We start from the raw sequence: 27,178 nt of genomic DNA, 5'->3' as shown, positions 1-27,178 counted from the left end.
GCTCCCGCTCTGCTGTAGCAAACCCAGCAAACATTCATCAAGTCCTTGCCCTGTGTAAGAGACTAACTAGGCCAGGCACCACGTGGGAGGTGAATGATGAGGACACAGAGACCCCTCACAGACACATCCAAGGTGGTAGCGTGGACCTAGAGAGGAGTGAAATAAGGAGCGGTAGGCTGGAGAGCCGCCCTCGGGTGTGCCCTTGCTGGATGAGGAAAGAGGAGCACACGTCTTCAGCTGAGCGTATCTGCTCGTTCACTGCCTCACCAAGTTTTAAAATACTGACCTTATTTACACGTTGATATATGTTCTAGAGAGGCTGGCCCTGTCCTTGTGTTTACATTCTGGCAGGAGAGGCAGAAAAAAAAAAATAAGCAAGTGCACACAGTAATGTTTATTTATAATGAAGAATAATGATAAAGGCCAGAAAGCTAAGCAAGCAGTGGGGCCAGGGGAATGAAGTGGGGAGATTTGTACGGAAGAGCGGCTCTCGGCCCACACACCGTGCGTTTATCATCTTGTCTGTCCACGCCACTGGACAGGAAGTGCCGCAAAGCAGGGATCCCTTCTACTTGGCTCCCTGATGTAAATCTAGCACCTGCAACAGTGCCTGATGGGTAGAAAGAGTGCCACGGGCGTTTTTAAAGAAGGAATGAGTTCATGGCTTCTGTGAACCAGACAGTGTGCCACACGCTGACAGCCCTTGCGTCGCCCCAACAATGCGGAGCACTCTCCAGCCAATGTCTGTGTTCAGTAGGGAAAGTCCCAGGCAGCTGTGGTTCTTTGAGCGTTTTGCTCCGACTGCAGTGTGTTCCTCCGCCCCATCCAGGTATTCGGTGTGGGCTGCCTCCCGCCTTGGAGAACGGCTTCTATTCAGCTGAGGACTTCCATGCTGGCAGCACTGTGACCTATCAGTGCAACAACGGCTACTATTTGCTGGGCGACTCCAGAATGTTCTGTACAGACAACGGGAGCTGGAATGGCATTTCACCATCCTGTCTCGGTGAGATGAACACTGGCCATGGCTGTGTGGATTTGGTCACAGTCTTTGGAAAACATTTACCACAAATCCAAAGCTCTCCTGGCATCCCTGTTGACCCCACCCCAGTAAGCCCTGGACAAGGGGGTAACGGCAAAGTGGCTGTTTCTTCCCCGAGGAGCCAAAAATGTTCCTCGTTTTAATCAAGTTCAATATTAAGACTGTGTTCTCCATCCCTGTTTCTCTGCTTGCCTACCAGCTGAGGAAGTAGTCGATGCTATTGTTTATTTGCAATGTAATCACCATGGTTGCATCTAAATTTCATGAAAAGACATACAGTGGGTCTGGAGAGATGGCTCAGGGGTTAAGAGCACTGGCTACTCTTCCAGAGATCCTGAGTTCAATTCCCAGCAGCCACATGCTGGCTCGCAACCTTCTATAATAGGATCTGATGCCCTCTTCTGGCCTGCAGGGATATATGCAGAGCACTCAAACACTCATACAAGAAATATAAATAGAGAATAGAGAATATTAACGGATGCATTCAGTGCTATGTGTTACGTGATATGTAGTGACCTAGAGGCAAAACCAAATGCTTGACGCATAAGAACAACAAACCCGCCGGGCGATGGTGGTGCAGGCCTTTAATCCCAGCACTCGGGAGGCAGAGGCAGGCGGATCTCTGTGAGTTCGAGACCAGCCTGGTCTACAAGAGCTAGTTCCAGGACAGGCTCCAAAACCACAGAGAAACCCTGTCTTGAAAAACCAAAAAAAAAATAAAAATAAAAATAAAAAAAAAGAACAACAAACCCACTGAACCATGTGTAATCTGTCTTCATTTCAGACGTTGACGAGTGTGCAGTTGGGTCAGACTGTAACGAACATGCCTCCTGCTTGAACACCAATGGATCTTACATCTGCTCGTGCGACCCACCGTACACGGGAGACGGTAAAAACTGTGCAGGTATTGAAATTCTTATCTTTGGTGCTCAATTCAAGTGTGTATTTTAAGGGTGTGTTATTTAAAAACAAGACAGGAGTTTCATGTTCAAATGCCAAAGGGATATAGCATTCTTACCAAGGACACATAGCAACCATGAAAGATACAATTAATTGGCATTGAACTTCCCCTGACTTCCCAGTTTCAGAAGCACAAAATTGAGCCAATGTTGTGGGATATTAAAGTAAGTCACATAGTAGAAGAATAACAGTATATTCAAGAGCATCTGCGCACACGTGTGTGCACACACACACAGGCACACACATGTGCACACATGCACACACTCAGGACTAGGAAAACATATTGCTCTTGAAGAGGACCTGAGTTTGATTTCTAACACCCACGCTGGGCAGCTCATAACTACCTATAAATACAACTCCAAGAGTATCTGACTGCCCTGGTCTCCATGGGCACCAGCACTCGAGTGTGCCTACCCACAGACCATACACATAATTTAGACTAATAAATCATTTGAAAACATTCAAACTGACTTAAAAAATACTGCGTAGGGGGCTGGAGAGATGGCTCAGAGGTTAAGAGCACTGGCTGCTCTTCCAGAGGTCCTGAGTTCAATTCCCAGCAACCACATGGTGGCTCACAACCATCTGTACTGAGATCTGGCGCCCTCCTCTGGCGTGCAGGCATACATCAAAGCAGAATGTTGTATACACAATAAATAAATAAATCTTTTAAAAAAAACAAACACCTTTTTAAAAAAAAATACTGCGTAAATGTTATCCAATGTATCTTCTGGCTAATGTCCAGCAAGTCCCTGGCCTTTGTGCCTCTTCCTTCAAGAACCTTTGTCCCGTGTTTACAGTCCCCTTAACTACTGTGGAATTCTTTTACTTTGAGGCTTTGCATGTTTGTGTGAGCACCACTCAAATATTTCACAAAAACTTTCCTTCAAGAACCTGTGAAATGTAAGGCTCCAGAAGATCCAGAAAATGGCCACTCCTCGGGCGAGATTTATACGGTGGGTGCCGAAGTGACATTTTCCTGTGAGGAAGGGTACCAGCTGCTGGGCGTGAGCAAAGTCACGTGTTTGGAGAGCGGCGAATGGGATCACGTCAGACCGTCCTGTGAAGGTACTTGGAGAAAACGGCCGGGAGTTACTGTGTTGGGCAGTTCTAGAGAGATAAAATGATTGACCTGGTAAATTCTAGGTCTTGTCGGTCTTTGTTCTGCAAGCCAGGTGTTGGGCTCAAGTTTAAACACAAGGGGGTGCAGTCAGAAAGCCGTAAGGTCTCCGAGGCCTCTGCACGGAGTCTCAGCAAACCGCCCTTTCTGTTTCCCTCCCTCCAGCCATTTCCTGTGGCTCCCCACCGGCTCCTGAAAATGGTGGTGTTGTTGGGTCAGTGTTTACGTTCGGCAGTAAGGTGACGTACAGGTGAGTGCCTAACCCTAAAGCTGTAGCGCAAGGTCGGGCACACTGGCCCACTCCTTCAATCCCTGCACTCGGGAGGCAAAGGCAGGAGGATCTCTGTGAGTTCGAGGTCAGCCCGGTCTACAAAGCAAGTTTAGGACAGCCAGGGCTATTGCACAAAGAAGCCCTGTCTCCAAAAACAAAAGCAATAAGACAAAAAACAAATAAAAGATGTAAGACACTTGCTAATGGCATGCCAGCAGAGTGGGAGGGGGGAGGGAATGATCCCAGAGATCTTTTATAGAGATTTATTTTTATTTTCTTATTTATGCATCTGTATGTCTGGGTGAGTAGATGCACTAGTACGCAGTTACCCATGAAGGCCAGAAGAGGGCACCAGATCTCCTGGAGCTGCAATTACAGGAGATTATGAGCTGCTGATATAGATGCTGGGAACTAAACTCTGGTCTCCTCTAAGAGCAGTGTACTCTCTTCCCTTCCGAACCAATTCCCCAGCTTCCCCAGATGGTTTTTTTAATATTATTATTAATTAATTATAGAATTAATTGGGTTCAGTATAGTGTAAAGAAATCAAATCTGATAACCTACTGATAGCCATATCTTTAAGTCTCCTGGCCAATAGCTTGTTGTTGCTGATAGCGCCCCCCTGAGGCATCATGATGGAAGGCACTCCTAACTAATGGGCAACCTTGATTATTAACCAGTTAAGAGTCCAAGCCTTGCAGTCTAGGGGCTTAGCCCACACCACTCTCAAACCCAGAATTGTCCATTTCCAGCTAATCACCCATGGCACATATTGGGGACAAACCAAATTCTTACATCTGTTTTTTGCCTTCTACCCAAGGTTACTATGGGAAGACGTACGACATTCAGCCTTGTAGAAAACACAATTTTAAATCATTCCAATGTGAAAAAGTTCTCCAAATACTTACATCCCTTGTGTTTTTTAAGGGTTTTGGTACATATAAAATAATGCAAAACAGGGCTGGGATGGAGGACCTAAGTTTGAATCCCTAGAGCTTAGGAGCTGGGAGCCGGGGCATGCATCTGTAACCCTCATGCCCCCACATTGAGAGGTGGGCAGAGACAGGAAAAACCCCAGAATTGCCAAGCCCGTTCAACTAGCATATGCAGCAGCAAACAGCAGAGAGACCCTGTCTCGAACAAGGTGGAAGGCAAGGCGGATACCTGAGGTTATCCTTCGGTCTCTCCGTGTATGACACGGTGTGTGCCTGGCTGCACGCACACAAACACACACTCATGCACACACATCACACACTCACACAATTGTAAAGTATGCATAATAAAGCTGTTCCTATACCATCACTTCCTCTGTCTTCTCCAGGTGTGATAAAGGCTACACTTTGGCTGGAGATGAGGAGACGGCCTGTCTGGCTAGCGGTTCCTGGAGTCATTCGTTCCCCGTGTGTGAGCTGGTGAAGTGTCCCAGTCCTGAGACCATAGATAAGGGGAAATACATCTTAAGTGGGTTCACCTACCTCTCCATTGCGTCGTATTCCTGTGAGAACGGCTACAGGTAAAGGATGGGCCGGGGCTTCCTGTCGTCACCTGCTTTTCCTAGGCGGGAGTGGCTAAACCGGCTGACTGTCCAAGCAAGCACGGGGTGTTCTCAAATGTGTGTGCTTCTTGAGCATCCAGATTCTAAAGAGGAAAGCCAAGTTGATTGAAGAGAGGAGCATGATACCTTAGGAAATGCCTTTCCGTGGATGTCTTCTTATATGCACACCTTGTATTTATATTATTAGCAGCATGACATAGCATAGGAAAAGCATAGCAAGGCCTTAATTCTGTGATTTCATTTGATTGGTTGATTAATTGATTGGTTGCTTGTGTGCGTGTGAACAGAAGGAACATTGGAGAAAAGGCTATACCCAGAAACACATGAAACAGGTTCTGAAGTGAACAGATCGTGTGGCTAGGAAGTAAAGAATTAAGGGCCAGTGAGATGGCTCAGAAGATAAAGGTGCTTGCACCCAAGCCCAAGGATATGAGTTCGATCCCTGGGACCCACGTGATGGGAAGAAAAAAACTGACTCCTTCAAGTTGTCCTCCGACCTCTACACACACACACCCAACAAGTAAAAAAATAAATAATTTTTTTTTTAATTTTTGAAAAGAAATCATCGAGGCTGTCAGAGTCATGCTGGAAGCAGAGGTGAAAGAGCCATGACGAGGCTTGCGGGGTTGATGAAGTCAAATGACAACTGGCAGTCAGAGTCTTGAGCTACAAAACCCAGACCCCGGGTCCTAGAAGGACAGTGCCCTTTGATCTCGGTCGCTCTGATCACCTGTCCAGGTGTCCACCTTCCAGCTGGATAATAATTAGTCTGTTAACCCTTCTCATCCCAGTTCCTCCTCCACCAACAGGGGCAGCAGACTTGAACGCTGCACCAAGTGGTTGTTATGTTTCCTGAGCCATTCGTTATTTTAAGTGGTCCAGGTGATGGAAATTTCTCTTCCGTTCATAAAAGCATTATTTTAGGCACTAAAACTCATCATGTAGCCTGTAGCCTGTATATCTCCTTCCAAGTTCTAGTTCTCCACAGCAGTGGTCCATCACCCAGTCAAAGGGATGACCTGAGCCCTCTCTCCTGTCTCTAGCTTACAGGGCCCAGCCCTTCTTGAATGCACAGCTTCGGGTCGCTGGGACAGACCACCACCTACCTGTCACCTCGTCTCCTGCGGAGAACCCCCAGTCCTCAAAGACGCTGTCATCACTGGGACTAACTTCACTTTTGGGAACCTGGTCACTTACACGTGCAAAGAGGGGTAAGTAAAGCCTGTGAGAAGAGGAACAGGGAGAGCCAAGGACCGCAAATGAAACTTCCTGAGAGCTTCCTGCTCTTTCTTATTTTCTGAGAGCAGAGAGGAGGCACACTTTCCCGTGGAAACAGGGTGTCCCTGGAATGTACTATGATTATCAAGTTAAGATTCAAGAACAATGGCAATGGGTTTTTGATCCTACTGCACATACTGGCTTTGGGGGAGCCTAGGCAGTTTGGATGCTCAACTTACTAAACCTGGATGGAGGTGGGCGGTCCTTGGACTTCCCACAGGTCAGGGAACCCTGATTGCTCTTCAAGCTGATGAGGGAGAGGGACTTGATTGGGGGAGGGGGAGGGAAATGGGAGGCGGTGGCGGGGAGGAGGCAGAAATCCTTAATAAATAAATAAATTTAAAAAAAAAGATTCAGATAATAGCCGGACGGTCATGGCACACATCTTTAATCCCAGCACTCAGGAGGCAGAGGCAGGTGGATCTCTGTGAGTTCAAGACCTGCCCTGGTCTACAGAGCTAATTCTGTCTGGGGCAGCCAGGTCTTCACAGAGAACCCTTGTCTTGAAAAAACAAAACAAAAAGATTCAGATAACAGACCATAAGCAAAGCAGTGTAAAATATCTTTCTACTTTAGCCAAGAATGTGGAAAAAGCATCCGAGCTGGCTTGATCTGTCTATAGTCCACCAAAGTCAAGACTTCAAGTCACAATATAAGGATAATAGTCAGCAGGAAAATAAAAAAGACAGGGCTTGGCTCTCTCCTTTTGGATGATCCTACTTTGTTGAAAGATGACAATTGGAAAACCAGGGGACAACTTACAAGGTTTTAACTCCTGGTCTCATTTAGGGTCTCAGGCAGCAAGGCATTGAGTGTGGTTAAGCCCCAGGGGCTCATCCATTGTGGCCCCTGTGTTTCTTCTCTGTCTACAGTTTCTTGTTGAGCATTTTCCTCATCGCCCTTGTTTGCACACTCTAGAGTGGCTATGGCCGCTGCCTACTGGATTTCTGCTTAAACTCTGTCCCTGATACTTGTGTACCCTCGGGGAAGCAGCATGTCCTCTCTGTCTTGAGTTCTCCCACATCAGGCGAGGTGCCTAGAGGCTAATATTTGTAAGTGTCGTGAGGGAACGAAGACCAGGAGGGGGGGAGGGGGGCTTGAAATGTAGCTTCCTGTTGTGTTCCTGCTCCATTGGCGCTCCAAGGATGAATGCCAGGGGCTGGGGTGACACTTCCAACCCAAACAGCCTTTAGCAACCACCACCTTATTCCAAACTTCTGTAAGATCAACTTCTTCAATTTTAGTATTGTGATATCTTACGTCAACAAGAGATCTCTAATGTTAAATGTCAGTGCAGGGCTGGAGAGCTGGCTCAGCAGCTAAGAGCACCGTCTGCCCTTCCGGAGGACCCAGATTTCACTCCCAACACCCACACGGTGACTCACACCATCCATTAACTACAGTTCCAGGGTATTTGATGCCTTCTGGCCTCCCAGGCACCGCACACATGTGGTACAAAGACATACATGCAGGCAAAACACTCATAGCATCCCCTGCAGACTGGCTCACTTCAGATTAGCCCTCTGGGACTAGGGCGCTGGATCAGTTGGTAAACTGTCTCACGTGCACAAATAAAGACCTGAGGGGAAAGGTCAGATGTGATGAATTAAAGCAATGTATGACTATCATATACAATGAGGGAATATAAATTTATATGTAAAGGTGCCCTCTGATTTTGCTGTCTAGAAAAGCAACAGCGTTGGCACTTTCTCCCTAGAACTTTGTATATGTTTTTAATATTAGCAGTCATGATGTCCACAGATTTAATATTAGCACTTATGACGCCCACGGATTTCTTTGTTATATTTCCTTCATAAATTATTTGCATAGTCAGAGGGGATTTCATGTTGACCAGTTGTTACATCTCTCTATCTTAGAGTGGTTTATTTGCACAACAAATAAAGAGAGCTAGGTAAATTATATCCAGCCCGTTCGCTTTAAAAGATTTTTAGTTTATTCAAAGAAATTTTTTGTGAATTATTTACACGATGACATAAGAATACCACGTGACTTTCTTGGTCACGATAGGCTTTCCCTCCATGGGTTCTGGGGCTCGAACTCAGGTCCTCATGCCTGCACAACAAACCCTTTACTGACTGAGCCATCTCTCCAGACTCCTCTACAAAGACAGAATTTGGAAGAAGAAACATCTTAGAGATAGTGCCTGGTCTTCACAGGGAATGACTGTGGCTTCTTCTTTATCAACGAGTAGATGGAAACTGGATCTTCCCATCTAAGTCTTAGCTGCTGAGAAAAGGTGACGGGTTTCTGTAGTGATACTTTAGATACACAAGAAGCACTAGCATGCATGTGATTTTGGCGTTGTAATATGATCACCGTATGAAGCGGCGGGCACCTGCTGGCAGCCCATAACACAGGAGGGAGCCATCTTCACTGTTGGAACAAATGAATAGTTAGTGCCCACAGTGGCACATCACTACCCATCGGCAATGTTTGATGAAAGACAAAAGTCAACTATTAACAATTTTCCTTTTCTGGAGTTTAACCTCTTGACGATGGCAAGGACGTTGGACCCTTTGCGGACACCATCCTCTCCTTGGGGAAAAGTACATGCAGTTGGCTTTTTCGCTCTTACTCTCGCTGTTTGGGGGCTCACCCCCCAGTTCCCAAATAAATACTCAGAGACTTATTCTTACTTAGGAATGTCTGAGCTTAGTTTGGCTTGTTTCTAGCCGGCTTTTCTTAAATTATCCTGTCTACCTTTTGTCTCTGGGCTTTTACCTTTCTCCGCTCTGCATCTCTTTCCTTCTTACTCCGAGGTTGACTGTGTCTCTGAGTGACTGGTCCCTGGTGCCCTCCCCTTCTCTTTTCCCCTATCCTCACCCCCTTCCCTAGATTTCTCCTCCTGTTTATTCTCTCTGTATCCCAGCCCCACCTATCCCTCTCCTGCCCAGCTATTGGGCATTCAGCTCTTTATTAGATCAGTCAGGCGTTTTAGACAGGCAAAGTAACACAGCTTCCCAGAGTTAAACAAATGCAACATAAAAGAATGCATCATTAAGGAAATATTGCACAGCAAAAATAGATGTAACACATCTCCAACTAATACTCCATAACAAGTACATGTTAAATATTTGCTATAATTAAATCAATTTATGAAGGAAATATGATATGAAAGATTCTCCTGAGAGCCATTCTCAATATTCTTTTACTCTTCTCAAGGAAACAATGCCAGTTTTGCCATTATCACATACGCATTTTGCATAGGCAATACATACTTTTAATTTACCTGTTTATGTATATTTGCACATATTGTGTCATTGAAGAAGTAGGATTTAAATTTTCATGTTCACATAAAATGACTCCTCTCTTTAAATAGCTACATTATCTTTAATTATGTATATGTGTGTATGTGAATAATAATCTTCTCTCCCAGATACACGTTAGTGAGCGGAACTACTTTCTCACTGCTATAAACCACACCCCGTAAGAACGTGTCATTTCTGGGCTGCGGAGATGGCTCAGTGGGTCACGTGCTTGCTGTTCAGATCGCCAGCACGCCGGTGAAAAGCCAAGCAGTGTGGCGCATAGTGTAACATAAGTGCTGTGGAGGCAGAGGCAGCAGGTCCTGGAGGCTCCCTGGCCAGCCAGTCTAATCAAAACAGCAAGCTCCAGGCTTAGTAGAGAACTTGTCCCAAAAAATGAACTGCAAAGTCATGAGAAAGACATCTGATACACACACACGCACACACATACACGCACACACACGCACACACATGTGCACAGGCACCATCTCTAAATTACCCCCATCTCTACTGATGTAGGCTCATTTGTTCCCACTTTATTTGCTAATAAAAACAGAGCTGCACTGACTACTCCTGCGTGTTTCCCAGCACACATAGAAACGAGATGGATATCCCTGGCCTAGACATTGCAAGTTATGACCACGATCATGGGATTTTCATATTTTGAGCTTTGCAAGATAGTACAAACAGATAAAATAAAAAGCTACTTTGCCAGCCTGAATAAGGTGGAACTTACAAGCGCTTGCCAGCAGGTGGCGACAACACCTTCTGGCAAGAAAACTTTGAGGTTCCTGCCATCGACAGCTATCTGGAATTTCAAATCTATTTTGGAAGGCGGGTGAGAAGCAGCAAACAGGAAGTTGGCTGTGGTATTGAGTCTCTAGAAATGTCAGGAAGCTGCACCCATAATGCTTCAACAATGTGGCTATCCAAACAAGACCCACATGAGAACAATACCGATAGTCATACTGAAACAGAAAGGGAATTCTCACAGGACCCCACCCATAGACAAAGAATTATAGGTAATTCAAGAATTCTGAATGAGGGAGAATTAGTCTTCCCTAGGGATGAGCCCCCCTACTTGGCTATCTAACAATTGGTTAACCCTGAAATCATACCCACAAGCAGCCCTTAATGGACTCAGTGGGTTGTATTTATATAGCTATGCATGTATAGATAACAATAATAATTATTAAAGAAAAGAAGATCATCAATTTGAGAGGGGATGAGGTGAGGGATATATAAAAGATTGGAAGGAGGGGTAAATGATGTTATTATATTTTAATTTTAAAATGGTATTTTTAAAAACTGAGACAGGAAAGTCTAAGGATGACATACGTGATGGGGGCACCATAAGATGCTCCAGGCCATATGTACACAGTGTAAAGCTTCCACCAGGCTGAACATAGCTCTCTTCTCAGCTACTGTCATCTCCTTAGATTGAAAACTTCGAAAACCCCTTCTTGTAGCGTATTGAAATGCAGGGTGCGCGGTTGCCACCTGCGATTTCATCTTTTATTCTGTGTACCTGTAACTTTGTGCCTTCTCACCAACCTTCTCCTGCCTCCCAGACTGCTCTTCCTGGTCCCTGACACCCAGCATTCGGCTCAAAGCTTTAACAATAGCTTCTTTTTAAAACAAAAACAAAAAAAAAACAGTATATTGTTTTCTTCTAGTATCTCATTGCCCTATTCCGGCAGCTCCTTGTGTGCGCTGAACTTTTCACCATGGGAAACACGCTCATCTACTGGCTAGTTCTTGGTCAATTTGACGCACGTTAGAGTCATCAGAGAGGAGGCGGCCTCAATTGAGAAAACGCTTCCATAGACCTAGCTGTGAGCAAGACTGTCGGGCATTTTCTTAAGTAGCCACTGATAGGGGAGGGCCCAGCCCATGGTGGGTGGGGCACCATGGCTGGGGCCATCCCTAGGCTGCGGTCCTAGGTTCTATAAAAAAGCAGGCTGAACAAGCCCTGTGGAGCAAGCTAGTGAGCAACACACTCCATGGCCTCTGCATCAGCTCCTGCCTCCAGGTTCCCTGCCCTGCTTGAGTTCCTGTCCTGACATGCTTTGGTGTTGAACAACAATTTGGGAGTGTAAGCCGAATAAACCCTTTCCTTCCCAACTTGCTTTTGGTCGTGGTGTTTCATTACAGCGATAGCAACCCTAACTGAGACACCCGTGTGTCTTGTCTTTTCAGATTCTCTCCTTACAGGAAGCAGGATGGCTGTGTTTAAACAACCCCTCATGAGCTGACCCTGAATTCTTTTTTTCTACCAGCTACCCCAGGGCCCTCAGCTTCATTTGTAAGTCAGAAAGGTTTTGCATACAAAGCGAGTCTTGTGAATTCTAGTGTGAAATCCATATCTGCTACAGAATTATAATTAGTTGGGGCCTCATTTTTCTGCCCAGCACCTCTGAAGACACAGAGGTGGATCACCTTTTTGAAGGTTCACCGTGTCAGCAAACCTCCTTCTAGGATGCAGATTCCTGACAGACACTCCGGTTACAAATTCAGTTCTAAGGCGTGTTTCTTTTCCTCTCTGGTTCCTTTCTTTGTCTGATCCAAAAGCAGCCACAGCGTTCATTGGCAAGCTTGCTTTTCTGGTTTCAATTTCTGCTTCTTGTTGGGAACATGGAGATTTCCTTTCTGGATAGCTTAGCTATGCATTTAAAATGATGTCTGTTATATTTCATCAAGTATTATTGAGAGAGCCTTTGCGGATTGTGGGGTTGATAGCCGGAACCAGGAATCCCTTCCCATTCTCTCTCTGTCATTTGCATTCTCCTCTCAGGAGTTTGTCTGGTACACCCCCTGCATCCTGTTACTTTAAGAACAGCACCATTATATCCAAGCCATGACTTCTGTGGAATGTAACCTGTTTTTCTGCCTCCTTCCACATCCTGAGATGCTCTCACCCCCGTGAAAGTGGAGTTTACTCCCTTCCGAGTCTCAAGTCTGCCTTCCCTCTGCCCTCCATACTGGATAAGTCACCCAGACCTCCATATGCCATGAGCACACACGTTCTTGCTGGTGTCTCACCGCTGTTCTTTTTCTTCGTTCTTTGAGAATTTCATACATGCACACAATGTCCTTTGACCGTGCTCTTCCACTCCTCCCCATAACTCCTCTAGGATCCAACCGTGCTCCCTAAACCCTCCTCCCAGCTTCATGGCCTCTGCTTTGCTCTCATTGCTTACCACCCACCGAGTCCGGTTTGTGCTGCCCATATATGCATGAATACAGAGCTGTCCCCTAAGGCATGGACCGCCTACTGGGGACCGCACCCTTAAGGAAAGCTGTCTCTCCTTCACTTAGCATCTGTCAGTAGCTCTTCAGCCAGGGATGGATGCTGGACTGTGTCAGGTTGATTGCTTTTAACTTTTATACTGGTAATGAGCTTTGATAGAGTCTTTCCCTGAATCATGGGAGCAAAACACAGTCTTAACATTTACAGTGAGGAGGCAAGAAGGCCAAGAGACCAGAGTAGTAGAGACCAGAGTAGTGAATGCCAGGAAAGGAGAGGAGCAGGTGGCTTCATCAGACTCACCATTCCCAGTTTTATCTTTTACCCAAGCATTTATCTTTCCTAATTTTTTTTTTTTTGAGACAAGGTTTCTCCGTAGCTTTTGGTACCTGTCCTGGAACTAGCTCTTCTAGACCAGGTTGGCCTCGAACTCAGAGCTCCGCCTGCCTCTGCCTCCCGAGTGCTGGGATTAAAGGCGTGCGCCACCACCGCCCGGCTGAATGTTTTATCGGCACCCAAATGCCAGGGGTGAGGTGCTTCAGTTGTTTGGTCAAACATACGGGTGCTCATTTGTTTCTCATCTTTCATCTCATCCTTAGGTTGACATTCATTGGTGTGAAACTCAGAAGCATGGGAGGGTTAATGATGTCACAGAAAACCTCACTGATTCTTCTCACATATAAGCTTCTAAGTGGAATTATTGGCTCTATTAAGGCAACAGCTTTGATCTTCAGTTGTTGTTATGAATTGAAACAAGATCAATTACTGATGCTTCTTCACGCTTTCTGTTTCTGCCATTAACCTGCAGCTGTTAATAAGCTGCTTTCATCTTCTAGGAAGGAATCCGACGTCGCTCTCAGAGCTCACTCATAAAGCTCCCAGGGCCCATGCTGGCTAGTAAGATTCCTCTAGGCGTGTAAATCCAACTATTGAAAAATCGTATCCGAAAAGTATTCTGTTCGTTTTCAAAGGACGCTTGTGTATTGCCAGGGTCCTAGAGCATCCTTGAGATACTGATGGGCCATCTTCCCTGGAACCTGGTGTGTGTGGATGATGTTTAATAAAAGTATAAAAGATTGTCCCCAAGACCTCTTGAATAAAAATACAAAACTCTTCGTAACAAAGAGTTTAAGTAAGTATCCCTTCAATTCAGATTGGCATCGATTCCAAGTTTTTCCTCATATTTCAGACTTAGCCCAGGTTCACGTTTTCTCGCTTTGGAAGCCAGCATTTAAAGGCACGTTATCAGCCGTAAAATGTTTATCATCCTCTGAATGATCCCTCAGAAAGTAAGTGAATAAAGATGTCCCCTATGGCCCGAATGCACTTTCAAACTTCTAACAGAATTAAATAGCACAAGCGATTTGGCTTTCTTTGCTAAGCGACTGAGCTGCAGTTTATGGTCATTGCCTTGCTGTGTCTTTTAGAATACATATCCTCCTTTATCGTTCTAAAGTCATTACATTAAAAAAAAATTATCTTTGTTTATCATCCGGCCTCACCTTCACTGAGCACACTGTCTTGAGGTATAAATCCCTGGAATGCTGGCACTTGGGAAATCGCAAAGGCCTCAGGGACTCCATGTTAAGCACATGGCAGAGGCTGAATATGTATCTTACAGCATCCCACTGAGTAGGACTCAGCCTGCCTCATCATGCCATTGGCCATGGCAAACAAGTACTTCTCTAGTCCAGCGTCTGTGCCCCAAGGAAGTGACTGGCCCACAGCTGGCTACCAAGAGTCGTGCTTGAAGAAATCAGTGTTGCCTGACATGCATAAAGAAAATCAAAGGCCTTGATCCAGATTGGGGGATACTGAAGATTCTAAAAATGAGTTCTTTACATTTATATATCTTAAAAACGTGTATTCAGTGGTTGTTATTCTATAAGACAGCTGGTTTGCGGTGGGTTTTTTTTTCCATTAAGAAAATTGGTGGAGAGTTATCAGGAGGTCAAGGGTCAGAACCCCCACCAAGTGCTGCCAAATTATAAAACACTGTTTTTATGTTCTCAAGATGCTCTGTGGAGTAAGGAAGATTCTAGAGACAGATGTTCCTGCCTTGGAGCGTCTAGAGCCAGGGACTAAAGGAAACTCTTTAGGTACAATGGATTCCTATAAATCAGGGCTGTCTGGGTTTGTGCACGTGAACTTCAGTCAGTGGAGAGTGCCAGCCACATCAAGGGGCCGGCGACCGTGATGACGCAGGTTTCAAAGTGTGTGAATGATTCAAACTGAGCTGTAAAACAAGAGGAGCCTCCGTAAGTCGACCTTCCACCAGTCTATGTCCTGTGCAGGAGCAGTCAGATCAGCAGGCCAGGTGTGGTGGTTTTTCAATAATGAGATGATGCTCTAAGCACACCGCTGTGGGTGCCTTCCTGGAACTGTTAAGAAAGATGTCATCTAAACACCTGCTAAGTCCACATCTACTGACAAAGACCTGAGTTTTCCCCAAACTGTGGCCTGCGAGGGACCTAAGTGGACACTTCACTTAGCTCTTGGAAGTACCTAGGAGTGTTTAGGTAGAAACCACTTCTGAGCGTTGCATGGTGCATGATCATAGGGAAGATGGATTATAGTCTTCTACAGATATGTCACTTGTGTTCAATTGTCCATCAGTCTCCTAGAGATATTATGAATATTTCTGGGGAAGATGATGGAATCCCAGTTTTTCTCTAAAAGATTATTCTTTTTAGAATTAAAAGGGACCTCAGTGGACGTTTTGGTTACCGACGACTTAAGAATCTTTGCCGAAAGATGGGCTAAATATTTTGTACGGTGACAGCTCTGTGTAGTTTCCATAGCTAACCCCCACACATCGTCTTAACTCACTAGTCTGAAAGGAAGAAAAGCAAAGAGAGAAAGCAGCATTGTGGGGAATGTGTAAGTCCTGAAATCTAGTAGTCAAGTTCAGACCTGACATCTTCTGCCAACAGCTGGGCTATTCGGCAAGTGACTAGTCCTGTCTTCTTCACCACTCGGCCAACTGTAAGATGAACCCATCACAATGTCTAATGAAGACTCAATCAGGCCATTTCCATTCTCTTACTCGTTATTAATATCAAAACACAGACTGACTGGATGTTAGATGCCCCTTGACAGCTGTTGTCTAAGAGACTGACCACACAACCTACTGGTTTGTTCTGTTTTATTGAGATAGCCCTGGGGAGCATACGTGTCATCAGTCTGTCATCAGATATAGGCAAATACCTGGCACATAAGGAAAGGCTGGGAGGTATTGGGCAAAACGGATCCATGCACTCATTGCATGGCGTAGCCATATGCAGAACAAAGCTTTTTAACGCTAACCACATGAGCAGAGGTTCTGGAAATACTGGAGCCTCAAATTATAATCAATCACTGTTTTAAATTTCACTGAATGTAAGTGCGCAACTAGACACTGTGTCTAGGCTAAATATGGCTCATTGAAGCTTTTTTAAAATATGAGTATTAAAATCAACAGACTAAAGCTATCAAAGCTACCAAGGTCTAGTATTGAATTGAGTCAAGCATGACCTAAGCTTACTTCTCATTTTTATTTTAAAGATGTAAAATAACCTCTGACCTCTCCAAGCATCTACACATGTACAACTGCGCGTGCACGCGCACGCACACACACACATCTGTAACAATCATTAGTTCCTTAAATAGCAAAAGTCTTTACTCTGATTCCTTTCTGATCAAGTATTAAAATCATTTGACCAATAAGCTCAATATTTAAATGCTAAATATTGTTTTTAAAAACAAATAGTAAAAGCAAAGATAAAAAAGCGAAGACGAAATGCCTTTTCTCAATTCTACACTGAGTTTTCTTTCTCCTCCATCCCATAGTTTCACCCTTGCTGGTCCTGACACCATCATATGCTTAGCCAATGGCAAGTGGAATTCAAGTAACCCCCAGTGCCTGGCTGTCTCCTGCGATGAGCCCCCCACTGTGGACCACGCCTCTCCAGAGACTGCTCACCGGCTCTTTGGAGATACTGCTTTCTACTACTGTGCCGATGGTTATAGCCTGGAAGACAATTCCCAGCTCATCTGCAATGCCCAGGGGAAATGGGTTCCCCCCGAGGGCCAGGCTGTGCCCCGCTGTATAGCCCACTTCTGTGAAAAACCCCCATCTGTTTCCTACAGCATCTTGGAATCCGTGAGCAAAGCCAAATTTGCAGCTGGCTCAGTAGTGAGCTTTAAGTGCCTGGAGGGTTTTGTGCTGAACACCTCAGCCAAGATCGAATGCCTGAGAGGCGGAGAGTGGCACCCTTCTCCCTTGTCAATCCAGTGCATCCCGGTGCGCTGCGGAGAGCCTCCGAGCATCGTGAATGGATACGCAAGCGGGGCGAACTACAGTTTTGGGGCCGTAGTGGCTTATAGCTGCCACAAGGGGTTCTATATCAAAGGGGAGAAGAAGAGCACCTGTGAGGCCACTGGACAGTGGAGTAGACCCATGCCCACCTGCCACCCTGTATCCTGTAGTGAACCACCTAAGGTTGAGAACGGCTTTCTGGAGGTAAGAGACTTAATTACCAAATAATCAATAACTTTTATCACTCATAGGGCCGTCTGCAGTGGCTAACCCAGTATTTAGAAGTACAGACAGTGAACATTTTTTTAAATTTATTTATTCTTATTTTATATACATCAGTGTTTTGCCATGGGTGTTGGGTCCCCTGGAATTGGAGTTACAGACAGTTATTAGCTTCCATGTGGTTGCTGGGAATTGAACCCAAGTCCTCTGGAAGAGCAGTCAGTGCTCTTAACCACTGGGCCATCTCTCCAGCCCCGGCAGTGAACTGTTTGCTGAAACAAAAGTAACTAAAATCTACACATGGCATGTATTGAATAAAAATGAATCAAGATAATTGTGAAACGTTAACAATATATATCTTTTAAATTTTTTTTTATTTTATGTGCACATGTGTTTGCCTGCATATATGACTTGCATCATGTGTGTCTTGCATCATGTGTGTCCCTGGTGTCTAAGGAAACCAGAAAAGGGCAACAGATTCCTTGGGACTAGAGTTACAGACAGCTGTGAGTCTCCATGTGAGTCCTGAGAATCCAATCTAGTTCTCTGGAAGGGCAGCTAGTGCTCTTAACCTCTGAGCCATTTCTCCAGCCTCCTCAATATACATCTTTCTGCATTATAATAACCTAGAGATATCACAAGGCCTTTGTCTTAGTCTCAAATAAGAAGTTAGAGTAAGCCAACTTTAGTGAAAGTTTGCTTTTATATAATTTGTCACCTACATGAAACTCAGAGATATTCATTGTCACTCTGATTTTTAAATGGAATGTGAGGTGCTGTTTTTACATTGCCCTTTTGAGATACCCAGAGGTGATTTCACTGTGATGAACAGATTGTTCAGCATGATACAAATATGACCTGCTTCCACGCTAACGTGTCTTCCCAGTAAGTGTGTCAGGAAGATAAGAGCAAGGGCTCGAGCGGTATCTCAGGGGAAAGTGTGTTCTCCTCGAAGAGTGTGTGAACTTGGTCTCCAAAGCCCAGCATAAGAAAAGCCAGGCACTGAGCTGCACACCTGTAACCCCAGCGCTGGCCAGGCAGAGATGGGGGTCTCCAGGGCTCACTGGCTTGCCTGACAAGCAGTAGTTAAAGACTGTCTCAACGAATAAAGAAAAAAAAGCAAGGTGGATGGTGTTGAAGAAACAACACTTGAGGTTGACTCCTGGAATCTGTACACATGCGCCCACGTACACCAAAAGAGGAGAACAGGAGGGGGAGTTGAAGATAGTCTAGTCTTCCAAGTCAAAGGCCATGGTGCCATTTTAAATAGCCAAAATTTTCGGGTGATGGTGGCACACGCCTTTAATCCCAGCACTCGGAGGCAGAGGCAGGCGGATCTCTGTGAGTTCGAGACCAGCCTGGTCTACAGAGCTAGTTTCAGGACAGGCTCCAAAGCCACAGAGAAACCCTGTCTCGAAAAACCAAAATAAATAAATAAATAGCCAAAATTTTGAGTGAAGCAGTTTTAAAGCATCTATTTATTTTTATCTTACCAAGTCCTCTATATATTCTGCTGCTATTGCTCTTCAACTCATCAACCTGTATAGATAGATCCCTGATCTTCTCTCCTTTGGGTTCCATAAGAATTTCTCCAGAGGAAATTACCTCACTAGATCTTCCACGTTCTACTTCCACATTTTGTTTCCTAGAAAACATAGGACAGACCTGTCGCAAACAGCATAAATCTTTACTCACGGACGTCCTGATGAATTCCTTGTGGATGTGGGCTTTTGAGTTCTGCTTGGCTAGCAATGTACTCCATCTGTTGACTCGCCTGTTCTGTGGGTTGTACTGACTTTTTCTTTCCGTGTTGTTCAGCATGCCACGGGCAGGACCTTTGAGAGCGAAGCGAGGTTCCAGTGCAATCCAGGCTATAAGGCATCTGGGAGTCCTGTGTTTGTCTGTCAAGCCAATCGCCACTGGCACAGTGAGGCCCCTCTGTCCTGCACCCCTCTCAACTGTGGGAAACCCCCTCCCATCCAGAATGGCTTCATGAAAGGAGAAAGCTTTGACTTGGGGTCCAAGGTTCAGTTCTTCTGTAATGAGGGATATGAGCTTGTTGGGGATAATTCTTGGACTTGCCAGAAATCTGGCAAATGGAGTAAGAAGCCAAGCCCAAAATGTGTCCCCACCAAGTGCCCGGAGCCTCCCCTCTTGGAAAACCAGCTCGTATTAAAGGAATTAACTTCCGAGGTGGGCTTGATGACCATTTCCTGTAAAGAGGGGCATGTCTTGCAAGGTCCTTCCGTCCTGAAGTGCATGCCATCCGGGCAATGGAATGGTTCCTTTCCGGTGTGTAAGATGGTCCTTTGCCCCTCGCCTCCCTTGATTCCCTTCAGCCTCCCTGCTTCTGGCGCTCTTCACTTTGGAAGTGCTGTCAAGTACTCGTGTGTCGATGGGTTTTTCTTAAGAGGTGATCCAACCATCCTCTGCCAGGCTGACGGCACCTGGAGTTCTCCGTTGCCCGAATGTGTCCCGGTAGAATGCCCCCAACCTGAGGAGCTCCTCAACGGTATCATCCATGTGCAAGGGCTTGCCTATCTCAGCACCACGCTCTACACCTGCAAACCAGGCTTCGAGTTAGTGGGCAATGCCACCACCCTTTGTGGGGAAAACGGCCAGTGGCTTGGAGGAAAACCAGTGTGCAAACCCGTTGAATGCCCGGAGCCCAAAGAGATTTTAAATGGCCAGTTCTCTTACATAAGCTTCCAGTATGGACAAACCATCACATACTTTTGTGACCGAGGCTTCCGGCTCGAAGGTCCCAAAGCCCTGACCTGCTTAGAGACAGGTGACTGGGATATGGATGCCCCCTCTTGCCTTGCCATCCACTGTAGTGACCCACAGCCCATCGAAAATGGTTTCGTAGAAGGTGCGGATTACAGATATGGCGCCATGATTATCTATAGCTGCTTCCCTGGCTTTCAGGTGGTTGGTCACGCCATGCAGACCTGTGAAGAGTCAGGATGGTCCAGCTCCAGCCCAACGTGTGTACCCATAGACTGTGGTCTCCCTCCTCACATAGACTTTGGAGACTGTACGAAAGTCAAAGACGGCCAGGAATATTTCGATCAAGAAGATGACATGATGGAAGTCCCGTATCTGACTCCCCGCCCTCAGCAGTTGAAAACAACAGCTAAAACCCCTGCTGCGCATGCGTCCCACTTTCTATACGGCACCACGGTTTCCTACAGCTGCGACCCCGGCTATGAGCTGCTGGGAAACCCCGTGCTGATCTGCCAGGAAGATGGAACGTGGAATGGGAGTGCCCCCTCTTGCATTTCGATCGAGTGTGATTTGCCCGTTGCTCCCGAAAACGGCTTTTTGCATTTCACACAGACGACCATGGGCAGCGCTGTGCAATATAGCTGCAAGCCGGGGCACGTTTTAGAAGGCTCCCACTTAAGGCTTTGTCTGCAGAATAAGAAGTGGAGCGGTGCCGCGCCACACTGTGAAGCTGTTTCGTGCAGCAAGCCAAACCCACTCAGGAACGGACTCGTCAAAGGAAGTGACTACTCATACCTGGCTGTGTTACGTTATGAGTGTGACCCTGGCTACGTGCTCAATGGAACTGAGACCAGAACATGCCGGGAAAACAAAGACTGGGGTGGGCACGAGCCCACGTGTGTTCCTGTGGATTGTGGCTCGCCCCCAGTCCCCAACAATGGCCAAGTGAAGGGAGAGTTCACGTTCCAAAAGGAGGTCACGTACTCTTGCAGTGAAGGGTTCATCCTTGAAGGAGCCAGGAGCCGTGTCTGTCTCACCAATGGGAGCTGGAGTGGTCCCACTCCCAGCTGCACGCCTGTCAGATGTACTGCCCCACCGCAGGTGGCAAATGGGGTGACAGATGGCATAGACTATGGGTACAAGAAGGAAGTAGCATTCCGCTGTCTAGAGGGCTATGTGTTACACGGGGTTCCTAAACTGACCTGCCAGGCAGATGGGACTTGGGATGCAGAGGTTCCCGTCTGTAAACCCGCGACCTGTGGTCCTCCCGACGATCTTCCCCAGGGCTTCCCTAATGGCTTTTCCTTTTATCACGGAGGTCACATACAGTATCAGTGCTTTCCTGGTTTTAAGCTCCATGGAAACCCATCAAGAAGATGCCTCGCCAACGGTTCCTGGAGCGGCAGCTCACCTTCCTGCCTACCGTGCAGGTGTCCCACGCCCCTCATTCAGCACGGAACGGTCAATGCAACCGATGTGGCCTGTGGAAAGACAGTCCAGATTGAGTGCTTCCGAGGCTTCAAGCTCCTTGGACTTTCTGAAGTCACCTGTGACACCAATGGCCAGTGGTCTGGCTTGCCCCTCTGTGAGCATGCGGACTGCGGTTCTCTCCCGGCCATACCCAATGCAGTCGTCAGCGAGAGTAGTCCTCTGGAGGACAACGTGGTGACCTACAGCTGCAGGTCTGGCTACATCATGCAAGGCAGTTCAAATCTAATCTGTACAGAGAAAGGGACATGGAGCCAGCCTTACCCAGCCTGTGAGCCCCTGTCCTGTGGACCCCCACCGCCTGTTGCCAACGCAGTGGCAACAGGAGAGACATACACCTATGAAAGCAAAGTGAAACTCAGGTAAGACCGTGAGTGGCTATAAAATGTACAAGGAGTGTAGGCAGGATTATAAAATGAAGTGAGGTGTCCACATGGAGCTGTTAGGGAGAGACCCTCCGTCTCTGGACCTCCCTCCAAAGCCCAAAGCTTTTAACATTTGACTTGATTTACTCAGGGTCATGTGGACATCTATGGTTTCTAGCACAATCCTCACGGTGTTCATGAAATCACAAGGTCCCCTAACTAGCTTCATTCATTTTTGAATCTATGAGCAATTTGAATTAAAGAGACTACCCAGCCTGCACTACTTAAACTAAGTATATGTTGCTGCGATAATGGAAACTCTCCTGTCTGGATAGGATTATCAAATATTCAAATGAAGGGTGTAAAAATTTGGAATGAATCTGCAAATTTTTATTGGAATAAGTAAGCATCACATTCAAATCATCTCAACTGTCTTGAGGCTTTGTTTACCATCCTGGTGAACCGTGGCCTATCTTCCAGGCATTTACACCTCAGATCTGATCGATAATTTAGCCCCTTTTCTGGGATGATCCACTGTGAACATTTTAGCTTGCCTTCCTGTTCCCTAACTGTAGTAAAAATAGACTCTGTGGAAGGCTGGCGCGTGGGGAAGCCGGACCGTGGCAGAGGCCTGTGCACAGAACGGAAGAACAAAGGGCCACGCCTGGACTTTGAAGTACATTTTAAGGCTTCCGTGTGGATGTCTATGCATTAGGCATTTTGAGAGCCACAGTGTCACCTGCTTGTCGTTATTCCCCTGGGGTTTTTCCCTTGGTGTGTGATGATGACACCGAGTAGTAGATCTTTACTTAGTTCCTACTAATCGGGTTGTTCCAATTGTATAGGACTTCTGTCTCCTACCTAGCCTGGTAATATTCAGAATTTAAACTGTGTTCTCCAATGATTACTATGAAGTGATTAAATGGTTCGATTTAAAAGGAGGCATGTGATAGTGGTAGGAGCATGGGTTCTACAACACTCCCTCTAGAGTACATAGTCTTACCATATCCCACACAAACTAGGACGTTATGTGGCTTCCAGAAAGGATACCTAATCCCTCTGGTGCCAACCTCATCAATGCCAAATGGCAATGAAGGTCCTAATGGCACCTGCTAGTGGCGTGGACATGAGAACTGGATGGCTTGATATGTGTAAAGCACATGGAGGGGTCACCAGAAATTGATCATTGTACGGAACCATTTGCTGCATAAGTATACCCACTTTTAAGTCACGGGGGCTTTAGAGCCGATTTGACTTGAGTTTAAACTAGGCTATAGCAGTGGCAATGCTTAATGTTCAAGCTTAGAAGTACCTAGTCCAGGACCTTATACAGTGCTTGTTGCACAGTAAACCGTAAACACTATGTTATATTCCTACCAGTACCTAAGTATAGCAGTAATTGGACTTCTCTATAGTTTCATGAACTGGTGACTGTTTTAGAATGAATGAATAAATAAAAGAAACTAAGCAGCCACATCTAAGACAACTTTGCTCTCGGCTCATCTTGATGGTGGATCACTAAGAATTAATCTGGGTGTTGTTATAGTAATGTTTTTGTGTAGTGATGTTATCCATCTGACCTTTGAGCCAGTTTTAAGGTTTCTCATAAAATGTCTCCTGAGCCTTGCGACAACTCCAATCTGAGCATACGTCAGGCCCAGCGTGCTACCTTCTACAGGTTCATTTTCTCGTCTGCATTGCAGGTGTCTGGAAGGGTACGTGATAGATACAGATACAGATACGTTCACCTGCGAGCAAGACGGCCATTGGGTCCCTGAAAGAATCTCCTGCAGTCCTAGAAAGTGCCCCGTGCCATCAAACACAACACGCATGCGTGTTCACGGAGACGACTTCCGGGTGAATAAACAAGTTTCTATATCCTGCGCAGAAGGGTTTACCTACGAAGGAGCGGACTCGTCAACGTGCCAGGTAAGATACTGCCTCTGAGTGGGGCCTGTAAGTCTAACTGTGACGGCTATAGCTATGAACAAGGGCACTTTGTGCTGGCCAAGAAAGAAAAACAAATGCGCAAGTTTCGTTCGCACCCGAAGGGTTGACAAGTTTCTTAATAGAAGGTGGAGCTGGGGCGATGTCTCTGTGGGTAAGAGCACAGACTGTTCCTCTGGAGGACCTGGGTTTGGTTCCCAACACCCACTAGGTAGCTTGCAACTGTCTGAAACTATAGGTCAGGGGATCTGATGCCCATGTGCACAGAGAATTGTACAGGCAAAACACCCACACGTACAAAATAAAATTTTTAACAAAAAAGAAAAAAAATACAACATGTTTTTCCCCCTAATATTTCCAGCTTTGAACTTAAAAGAGCCAATGTTAGGGAAAATATTAAAAAACAAACAAACAGAAAAACACCTATAATCAGATATCCATTGCAATCGGTGGTGGTCTCAGTGGAAGGCCCGAAAGCACCAGCAGACAGGAAACTGTAGTCAAATCCTGCCTCCACAATTTATTGTTTGTTTACTTTAGAAAATCACATGATCCCAGCATGGTGGCCCATTGTATGAACATAGCACTCAGGAGGAGGAGGCAAGAGGATCACCAGACCTGTCTGGGCTGTGTATCAAGACTATGAGGTTATAGGGTTGGAGAAGGGATATAGTTCTGTTGCTAGAATGTTCGCCCAGCATGCCTGAGGCCCCCGGTTTTCTCTTCATATCACAGAAAGCTGAGTGTGGTGATGCCCACCTGCAAGGCAGCATCTGGGAGGGAGGTCTGAGGAGCAGATGTTGCAGAGGGAGTTTGAGGACAGTTTGGGCCACAAGATGGGGGAGGAGAAATCCATACTTCAGGTTTCCTTATTGGAAGACAAGTGTGTAAAATAACACTTACCTTATATATAACTGTTGTGCAAAACCACACCGGTGATGGAGGAAACGCCTGACTTCTGCGAACTTTGATCTTTCAAAAGTCATCAGCCTGTTTGTGCACACAGGACACTTTTTGGGCATAAAGTTTGCGGTTAGTTTACCATGAAGTGCTTTCTGTGCATAGTTGAATAGCTTGCTAACTGTATCACCTTGTTAAAGATGTGAATTGCTGCCGGGCAGTGGTGGCGCACGCCTTTAATCCCAGCATTCGGGAGGCAGAGACAGGCGGACCACTGTGAGTTCAAGGCCAGCCTGGTCTACAAGAGCTAGTTCCAGGACAGGAACCAAAAAGCTACAGAGAAACCCTGTCTCGAAAAATCAAAAAAAAAAAAAAAAAAAAAAAAAAAAGATGTGAATTGCCCCACAGATAGCAGGCCTTCCTAGCAGAGCCCCTTCTCCTAGCCTCCACATCAAGACTGTAAAATGAATCCCTCGGCTTCCCTTCTTTGCTGAAGTTAGGCTGGGGGCTGGACGAGGAGGCCTACATAACACAGGCATGCCCTTTCCCCCAGCGTGTGGGTTAGATGGCCGTCACTCAGATTTGGAGTTTCCTCAACACATCATCCTTCAGGTTGTTTATCTGTAAGTCTGTGCTCATCGAAAGGATAAAATTATTTCATGTCTCCAATGGGCTTTGAAGAACTACAGATAGATAACCAGCAACAAAGTTCAGGGAAGCCTTTGGTCCTCAGACTCTCACTTTGGGGTGAGTCTGCCATATGAATAGAACACTCACGTATGAATTTCTAAATATGACATACAATTTGTGGTCTCTTCTTCAGCCCGATGGCACATGGGAGCCACCGTTTTCTGATGAATCCTGTACCCCAGTTTTTTGTGGGCACCCTGAAAGTCCAGAGCATGGCTCGGTGGTTGGCAGTCTATACAGCTTTGGAAGCATCGTCGCTTACCAGTGTGATTCTGGCTATGAATTAGAGGTACAGTAACAAATTACTCAGCAAAAAATTAATGTGCTGTTCTGATATGCTTAGGATTTTTTTTAATATTTGAATAAGTTCATTTTACCAACACGGTTCTGAAAACACCCTGTTATATTTTGGGTTTTTTTTTTATTCTTTTAACACATTTTGGAAAAATAGTTAAGAAGACTTAGAATTTTAAAGCACACAAAAAACATGAGCCAGGTGTAGTGACTCACCCCAGTGATCTCAGATACTCAAAGGCAGAGATGGGAAGGTGACAAGTTCAACACCTGCCTGGACAACTGTCACCAAAAAAAAGGCATAAAAGAGAGGGAGGGTATGGCTCAGGGGCAGGGTGCTAATCTAACATCTCCTGATTCAATCCAGAGTTCAAAGAACAAATTGGGACTCACCTCATAGAGTTGGGAGTTAGGCTCCCAGCGCCAAGTCAGGCAGCTCCCAGCTAGCCCCATGATGCATCACTATAGCACAGCCCCAACAAGGGGGTGCTTGAGTGAAGCCAGGCCTTGACCAAGAGCGAGCACACAGGCACTGGCAAGCTCTTACCTAAGATCAGGTTCCCCTGTGATATATCTAGCCCGAAACTCCTCGGAACTCGCCTAAGAAAACCCCAACTTTGTCCTTAAGTGACTCCCGACTGCAGTATTATAGTCCCGTGGGCAGCACCTGCATCTCCCTATTAGCTGTAACGGGAGCACTGAGGTTGGTTTCTCTGATTATTATCTCGCCATCCACGCTGTCTCGGAGGGCTGGTGTCAACCACAAGAGATGGTCATCTGGCTTTTCAGGAATCTCTTAGTGTATGCAGTGGTGTGTGAGGACAGGCTACCTGACGCATTCATTACCAGTCGGCTGCTAAATGTGTGCAGTGCAGCCCTTTTTTGTTGTTGTTGTTGTTTTGGTTGTGTGTGTGTGTGTGTGTGTGTGTGTGTGTGTGTGAAATCAAAGAGTTGTCATAAGAAAGGGCCATAAAAACTGGAACCAGATTTCTGTGGTTCTTAGTTTATTTCTTCAAAGGATAAAAAAAATTAAACACGAAAAGGATGATGGCAACCTAATAATACATTGTGACCGGAGAATTTTCCTGGTTTTGAAACTAGAACATTCTTCACCTAGGATTCCTGATCTTAAAATTTCTTAACGCTTTTGGAAACAAAATATACCACAAATTCATGAAATTTGAAGAAGTTGGTAATTTAACTTAAAATGTTAAGGTAAACAGCCTGCCGTTAACTACAAAGCTGAAAGTTTATTAATAACTGTTCTCATTCCAACCAATCGTTAAAATCACTGGAGAGTCTTTTCAAAAAGATTTATGCCCAGTTACTTGGAGAAATAAAAATAAGGGTCTATAGCGAGAGATGGAAAAGACTTCCTGGAAACCCTCATCACCTGAAATAGTGAGAACCTGGAGGGGGCTGGAGAGAGAGCTCGGCAGTTAAAAGAGCAGCTGCTCTTTCAGAGGACCTGGGTGCAATTCCCAGAACCCACATGGTGACTCACAGCAGTCT

The 27,178-nt window shown here is 45.8% G+C and overlaps 1 protein-coding gene across 1 annotated transcript in view; it reads left to right on the top strand.

Annotated features, from left to right (window-relative positions):
- The window catches only part of Svep1 (sushi, von Willebrand factor type A, EGF and pentraxin domain containing 1), a 157,199-nt gene that overhangs the window by 112,395 nt on the left and 17,626 nt on the right, over nt 1-27,178 (top strand). The window contains exons 31-40 of the mRNA XM_005362216.3: nt 830-1,003; nt 1,824-1,943; nt 2,891-3,067; nt 3,285-3,369; nt 4,712-4,903; nt 5,989-6,156; nt 16,565-17,237; nt 19,074-21,832; nt 23,539-23,764; nt 25,506-25,661. Coding sequence (XP_005362273.1) covers nt 830-1,003; nt 1,824-1,943; nt 2,891-3,067; nt 3,285-3,369; nt 4,712-4,903; nt 5,989-6,156; nt 16,565-17,237; nt 19,074-21,832; nt 23,539-23,764; nt 25,506-25,661 — 4,730 coding nt within the window. The remainder of the gene's footprint in view (nt 1-829; nt 1,004-1,823; nt 1,944-2,890; nt 3,068-3,284; nt 3,370-4,711; nt 4,904-5,988; nt 6,157-16,564; nt 17,238-19,073; nt 21,833-23,538; nt 23,765-25,505; nt 25,662-27,178) is intronic.

The sequence above is a fragment of the Microtus ochrogaster genome, linkage group LG5 (assembly GCF_000317375.1).
Source record: "Microtus ochrogaster isolate Prairie Vole_2 linkage group LG5, MicOch1.0, whole genome shotgun sequence".
NCBI classification, from domain to species: Eukaryota; Metazoa; Chordata; class Mammalia; order Rodentia; family Cricetidae; genus Microtus; species Microtus ochrogaster.
The sequence above is the reverse complement of the archived record's forward strand: the minus strand, read 5'-3'. Positions and strand labels throughout refer to the sequence as shown.